Source organism: Otolemur garnettii, unplaced genomic scaffold (assembly GCF_000181295.1).
Source record: "Otolemur garnettii isolate 467f Iridium unplaced genomic scaffold, OtoGar3 scaffold00038, whole genome shotgun sequence".
Taxonomy (NCBI): domain Eukaryota; kingdom Metazoa; phylum Chordata; class Mammalia; order Primates; family Galagidae; genus Otolemur; species Otolemur garnettii.
The window spans coordinates 10,433,838-10,441,217 of NW_003852433.1; the positions used below are offsets into that span (position 1 = coordinate 10,433,838).

Consider the following 7,380-nt stretch of genomic DNA (forward strand, 5'->3'; position numbering starts at 1 on the left):
GAGGCAGCAATGCAAGTGGGCAGCAATGTTCTATGGGCACAGGGCAACTCAAACCACAAATTTTATACACAGGAAGAGCTGGCCTCATCAGAGGATGCGGCAGCTTGTTGGCTATCATAGTACAGAATCCTACCTTCCCTTTGCTTAGAACAAATGATTCTTTCAATTAATAAAAATGCAAAGTGGAAATCCAACACATCATGAGGTCAGAGTCACACCAGTTCTAGATTTCTGAATTTACAGATTGGCTGTGCTGTTGCTTATGTCTTTTCTTTAAAAATTATTGCAAAGCAACACCTTGAAATTTGTTTGTTGATTTTGATACAGAGTTCAAAATTTGTTGATTTTGATACAGAGTCTCACTCTGTCACCCTGGTGCGATGGTGAGAGTGTGATGGTGTCACAGCTCACAGCAACCTCAAACTCATGGGCTCAAGAGATCGTCTTGCCTCAGTCTCCCAAATAGCTGGTGGGATTACAGGTGCCCACCACAACAGGCTAGTTTTTAGTTGCTGGTCTTGAACTCCTGAGGCTGGTCTTGAACTCCTGAGCTCAGGTGATCCACCTTCCTTGACTTCCCACAGTGCTAGAATTACAGGTGTGAGCCAGCACACCCAGGCCCCTTGAGATTTGTTACGAGTAGGACCATACCTGCAAAATGTTCAGAGCCCTGCGCATATCTCCACTGGAAAGAGTCACAAGCGCTTTCATTCCATCTTCACTTATGTCAACTCTGAAAAGAAATAAGCAAAAGGGATTTATGGCGCCGCCTGAGAGCACAAGGATTCACCAAGAGGAACAAGATGGCCTGGAACAATTAAGGCTTTAAAAGAATGAAAGAATAGAGAACAGAGTTAATACTCTCCTAATCCATATGATCTAGAATTCACTCTGATTTTTCAGGACATAGGCTTCACATTAGTAGTCATGGCCCACTCAAAACTAGAATGGCTGGTACTTATACCAAACATTCTTACATTGAGTAACTGGCTTTGAATTATATTCTCTGGGTGGTCCCTGTGGCTCAAGGAGTAGGGCGCCAGCCCCATATACCATAGATGGCTGGTTCAAACCTGGCCCTGTCCAATAACTGAAAAAAAAGAAAAAAAATAAGAATTATATTCTCTGGGGGAGGAAAGAGGCCCAGCATGAACCATGATCACAGAGCTAAAACACCCCTTTAGAATAAGTAGCCACTTGAGTCGGCTACTTGCCTGTCATCTCATTAAATAGAATGTGGTGTCTTGGAACCTTCCCTTGTAGTCAAAAAAGGCTGGAAGCATCTTTGCAGAAGGGACTCAGCAGCCTCCATTTTCCAATGACAGAGTAGGAGGAAATAGGACAGGTTCCAGGGGAGGAGGATGGAATCAAGAAAAATCATGAACCAAATGACTTTTATAAGGAGGAATGGCTGTGAAGTACCAGAGAAAACGAAAGCAGTGAATAGTCCCCAGTGCTTACCCTGTGCTAGGCAAAAGGTGTCAACAAATGACCCCTTTAAATACGAAGGAGCCAGTCACCCCAGAACCCTACTCACACTACACTCCTCCCCAAAGGCTCTCGATATACTCACTTCTCTTCTTCTACGACATGTTCCAGGCGGGGAACCATGAGTTCTGGAGTCAGGGGACCAAATCGGAACCTTGTACACCGAGACTGCAAAGCAGGGATGATCTTTGACAGATAGTTACAGATGAGGCAAAATCTGGTATTTTCAGTGAATTTCTCAATCACTGGTGAGGGAAAATAAAATCACCTTGTATCAAAGTCCCTTCTGACACTTCAAAAGACCCAGAAGCCCTAACCTTTTCTGTGGAAAAGGGGATAGGAAAACATTCAAGGATGCCAACAAGTCGTGTGGACACACACTGGTGGAGGATCAGAGGCCAGACAGTCCTTTCAAAAGCTGATGAACATGCCTCCATGGGATTTTACAAAATGTTGCCCTTTTTTTTTTTTTTTTTTTTACAATTTGCTGATTCTGGTACTTTTGCTACCTCATCTCATTAAGGAAAGAGACTTATCCCTGCCCTTTATGTAAAATTACATTTGGCAGTTTGGTCTAGGGGAAGGGAAGGGATGGTTTTTTTGCAGACTTTCCAGTGAATGCTGTCTGGAAGCCTTATTACTCAAGGGAGCAATAATCCAAACTGAGAGATGCTTAGGGCACCAGTTTCACTCTGTAGGTACCCAATGTTCCCACATAGGGATCTGCCCAGAGTGACAGGCACTCCATGCAGAACAAGAAGCTAAAGAAAGGTTGCCAAAGCTTCTAGGACCAAAAGATACTCTGTCCTCCTCTTCTTAAACATGTGCTCTGATCCTCTTCTTCCCCACCCCCGACTCCTAAAGATATTCTCTCCCATAGCTAATTCTCTTGGAATCTTAAAGAGGGAGATTGTAAGTATCCTCCATAAGAAATGAACAGCGCCAGCCATCTCAGGACAGGCAAATCAGAGGACATTCTCCCTTCCGTGGCAAGTAGTGAAGTAATGTCAACTTTCTGAGTGCAACTAAACTTAAGATACCCTTTTCCTGGCAATTTTGTATGTAAGGATATCGAAAGAAAAAAGGACTTCCCAGTAGTTTAAGAATGAAAGATGTCCCATACCCTCCCACATAATGATAGAAATCCCCAACCCTGAAAGTGAACTCAGGGGAAAAAGCATGAAACGTCATTGACTGGTCATACTTAAAAGTCTCAATGGGGCTTAAGTGTTTAAGCTGCTGAAAGGAGAACCCCCCCCCCCCCACAGAGGTGTCTTGTCTGGATCATCAGATGCAATTCACAGAGAGAAGTGCACAGAGGTTTCTCTACACCAGATGAGCAGAAAACACACCACACTGAATCTCACAGCCAGTTCCTAATTCTTCCAGTGCACTAGTCAGCCCATGCACTGTACAGAACAGCTCTTCCTACCTCTTCTCAAGGCATTCTGGGCATCTTGAGTCATGGCATCAGCTTCATCCAAGATCACTAGTTTAAAGCCTTTCCTAGAAAAATACACAACACTGTCTAAAGATTTCTTCCCTCTTACTTCAATGTCTGGGCCCAAACATACCTCTTCCCATTTGTGCCATTGGGCCCTATCTCAGAAAGGCCATTTCTCCTAGAATTTTGAACAAAACAGACATCTTAGATCATATAGAAAAGAAATGTCCCATCACTCCTTCAATGTTAGCAGGAACTGAGGTCTAACCTCTGTACTTCTCATGTTGTATCCTCTGGAGTGTCATCTTTCTTCCACAAAGTACCCTATTACACTGTCTGCTTTCTCCACTTCCTATACTTAGGCCTGAGTCTTTTTGCCTTTTTTCTTCACGCTACCACCCGATTTACCCTTCCCAATCTCTATTTTTGTTAAACTAGTTCATCTAATCTTAGTTAGGGTGTAACTTAATCAGTTCTCAGTCACTAATAAAATGAAGTTACTGCTTCCCTGAGAACTGGCAGTTACTGATGTAGATGATGTTTTGTTTTAACATTTGCATCACTATACTTCTCACTACCAGCCCTGTACTTACTCTCTTTGCCAGGGCTACTTTTGGCAAAGTCATTTTTTTGTTTTTTACCTTTATAAACTGGCAAAGAGGAAGATTTAAAAAATTAAGCTATGCCACCTCATTGTTAAAAATCTGTAGAGAGAGAAGTTTTACCAATAATTCTTACTTAAATATTGTTCTTGTGCTAGCAAAGCTCAGGATTGGTCCCCGGACGATATCTATTCCTCGGTCATCTGAAGCATTCAGCTAAATGTGGAAGAGAGAAGTCAAAATAAAAATGTGTCCATGAATTCTTAGTTTTAATGTGTCTTTTCATCAATTCAGCTCAGCAAACTAGCTTCCTAGGTCTGATCATGGCCCACAGATAATCATAAAAAACTAATCATAGCTATGCTAAAAACTCACTAAATCATTACATCATGAAAGACAAATGGTATTTTGTACCCACTCTTTGAGGATAATCACTTCAACATAAATTGGAGAAATAACTGGTCTGAGCACATTGAACTCACTGCTGGCATGAGCAGGACGATGCTAATTTTAACAACCACAACCCAGAGGTTACCAAGTTTTTAATACACTGAAGTAAGGACATTAGTAGCAGCAAAGTTCTAAGCTCCATATCTAAAAAGAAAGTTAAACATTTTTCTTGCAATTGACAATATTTAGATTTTTGTAAATCTAAAGATATCTTAGATATCAGTTAAGGTCCAAGCAGTATACACATGGCATACCTGAATGCAATAATTTGAAGAGAAGTAAACAAAGACATTTTTAAAGGTGTTGGTGAGGGTGAGGGGAGACCACAGGGCCGTGCGATGTCTATCATTACCCCTGAGCCTGAGGCGTTAGAGAGTGGCTGTAGGCAGCTAGAAAGGGCTGTACCACCTGTTAGATGTGCCCAACCCATGTTAACCCCCCAGGTCAGGTCTAGTCATCTTTAACTTCCTTCCCCAACCCCTGCCAGATCCCCTCTTGGACAAACCCAACGAGGAACCAGAGGGCAAAGGAGCTTATAGTCAATATAGCTCAGGCTTTTGGGCAAAGAGAGGAGAAATGTGGAGAAGAGGCCTGGAGGGGCACAGAGCAAACAGGCAGCAACTGAGTGACCACAAAGTGGGGTCTGAACAAAAGTTAGCAATAAAAAGAAGGTCTAGCCCTACAACTGCCCTCTCACCGACAAATGCCAATCCAGACCTAAATGACCTTTATGGGAAACAGTGAATTGAAATATCTCACTTCAAATTTACTTCTTTTCCAACTACCAGTGGGGCAACTTTCTTTTAAAGTAAAATAAAATTAGCAGAACTAAAGTTAAGAGACTGGAGTCCTTAGTTGAATGATCCTATTTACCTCTAAGACCATGGAGCCAAATTCTTTATCTTTGTATAGCCGTTTTGCACAGGCTAGGATGGTAGATGTCTTTCCTGTCCCTGGAGGACCATAGAAAAGCAGATGTGGCAGTCGGTCTTCACTGATAAATTTCTGAACTAAGGATCAGGAAGGAAGAGGGACACCATCAGTCTTTGGGAGCTACCTCACTCATGCCCACAATGAATGCCCAATTCAATGTCCAAATTAGAGGCAGATGTGGTTTGAGGTTAGGTGCCTGGTCTGTGTTCCTAGTGCAACTGGGATTCATTCAATTGTGCAGCAACAAATATTTATTGAGTGCTATCTGTGTTACAGGTACCTTTCTGGGTGCTGCTGACATCTGTGAACTTAAACAATTGTCTGTAATGCTATTTTTATGCTTATGTTTATGATTTACCCACTGGACTATAGCTATCTGAAGAGAAGGAATTAAAAATCTTAAAGCCACATTCTGAAAAACTAAATCAGATTCTTCAAAGTTATCACTCAGCAAAGACAATATCACCAAGAAATGTATACAGATCATTCAATAAGAACAACTGACACACGATACTTACTGGTACTTAGAATGTCTTGATGAGAAATGAGATCATTCAGTGTTTGGGGCCGGTATTTTTCAACCCTGAAATACAATTTAGCAGGTATTACAATTTATGTATATAAATGTGAGAATATTGTGTTATGTGCAAAAGAATCCTTCCAAATCCTAATTAAAAAAGGAAAGGAAACACAGCCCTTTAAGTTTGAATACAGAACAGTGGTCCTCAACCAGGAGTGATTTTTGTCCCCCTAGGAACATTTGGTGATACCTGCAGGTACTTTTAGTTGTCACATCTAGGCAAAGGTGCTACTGGCTTCTAACGGTAGGCTCCAGGGAAGTTGCTAAACATGCTACAATGCACAGGGCAGCTCCCCTCCTCACACTTCCTCAGAGTATCTGGCCCAAAATGTTGATAGTGCTGAGGCTGAAAACTGTTCCCATCTCTCCTTTCCAGCTGTCTGCCTATAATCTCAACCTGGATGGGGATCTATTATTTCAATGAGTTTGAAATTAAACTCCTCCCCAGATATCCACCAACAGATAAATGGTTACATAAAATGTCGTCTAGCCAATGGAAGACGATTCAGCCATAAAAAGAAATGAAGTAGTGATACAAACAACAGCATGGGTGAACCTTGAGAACATTATGCTAAGTGAAAGAAGCCAGATAAAGGGGGCCACATACTCCATGACTCCACTACACAAAATGTCCAAAATAGGCAAATCCACAGACAAAGAAAGGAGATTAGTGGATGCCCAGAGCTGAAGAAGGGGAGAATGGGGAATGAATGTCATTGAGTTTGGGACTTCCATCTGGGATGATGAAATTTTTGAACCAAATAGTGGGATGGCTGCACAACATTCTGAATGTACTTAATGAACACTTTAAAATGGTTACAACTGTAAATCGTATTATTGTTTTTTAACCGCGATAAAAACAAATTGAACTCGTTATTAGACAAGAACTTGAAATTTTTTAAAATCCAGCCTAATCTCATGTAAGTCTTTAAAGCATCAATAGGACATGTTGTTGAAGTAGGATGGTTGAAAGTACAAATTCCGAATTCAGACTGTCTGGGTTCAAATCCAAACCTATTTTCTACTCTTGAACCTTAGACAAGCCATATACCCTTTCCAAGAGGTAGTTTTCTCATGTGTAAAATTCGAATAATGGGGCAGTGCCTATCAGAGTCTGTAAAGATCAAACCTCTAAACAAGATGTCTGCTAATTCGACAGCCATTCAATACAAGTTAACCAGGGAGAGTTATTAGTTGCATCGAGGATTCTAGCGAGAGGGAAAAGGCCATTTCGGCATAGAAACCAATGCAAGCTGTCAGAAGACACGGCATAGAACCCCAGTGCTGCCACACAGGTACGAAAACCGCTTTCTTTTTCCGCAAACAGAATGCGGGGAATGGATGAAACCCGGCAAAAGTCCAGGGGACTGGGGAGTTGGCGGGCGTCGAGGAAAGCCTCTGTGGCCTGGCCCAGGCCGCAAGTCCTGGGGTCTGGCCACCTTGGCCGCTCGGTCCCCAGCCTCCCTGCTCGACCGCCGAGCCTCCTCCTACCAGGGTAGGTTCCTGATCTTGGTCCCTGCAGGCTGCTGCTCCTGCTGCTGCTTGGGCGCTGAGGCCTCCATTGCAAAGAGACGAAAGTGACCAGCTCCCCAGTGGTCCCTGATACCGAGATCTGACCCCCCGACCACCCGCCCACGCTTAGAGATCGCGCGCAAAACAACTCTCGCGATATTTGGTCGCCTGCTCCCGACTTCCTGTCTTAGTCCCGCCTCTTCCGTTGCTAAGGCGCCGGTTGCTACGTTACCGGGCCGCGCAGTCCTCCCGCCTCCCTCCGGCTCCGCCCCGCCAGCCTGCTCTTGAGTTCTTCCCAATACCCAGGGGCCGGCCCGAGAGGGGGAGCGGCAAGGCCACCCCTGCAGCCACCGATCATCTTTACACTCACA

At 43.3% G+C, this 7,380-nt stretch overlaps 1 protein-coding gene across 1 annotated transcript in view; it reads right to left on the reverse strand.

Annotated features, from left to right (window-relative positions):
- RFC5 (replication factor C subunit 5) overlaps positions 1–7,139 on the reverse strand; it is a 10,446-nt gene extending 3,307 nt beyond the window's left edge. Inside the window, exons 1-7 of the mRNA XM_003790002.3 lie at positions 6,989–7,139; positions 5,436–5,500; positions 4,858–4,994; positions 3,671–3,750; positions 2,921–2,994; positions 1,574–1,733; positions 652–733 (exon numbers count right to left, since the gene is read on the reverse strand). Of these exons, the coding sequence (XP_003790050.2) occupies positions 652–733; positions 1,574–1,733; positions 2,921–2,994; positions 3,671–3,750; positions 4,858–4,994; positions 5,436–5,500; positions 6,989–7,059 (669 nt within the window). The 5' untranslated portion in view covers positions 7,060–7,139. The remainder of the gene's footprint in view (positions 1–651; positions 734–1,573; positions 1,734–2,920; positions 2,995–3,670; positions 3,751–4,857; positions 4,995–5,435; positions 5,501–6,988) is intronic.
- Positions 7,140–7,380: the final 241 nt, after the last annotated feature.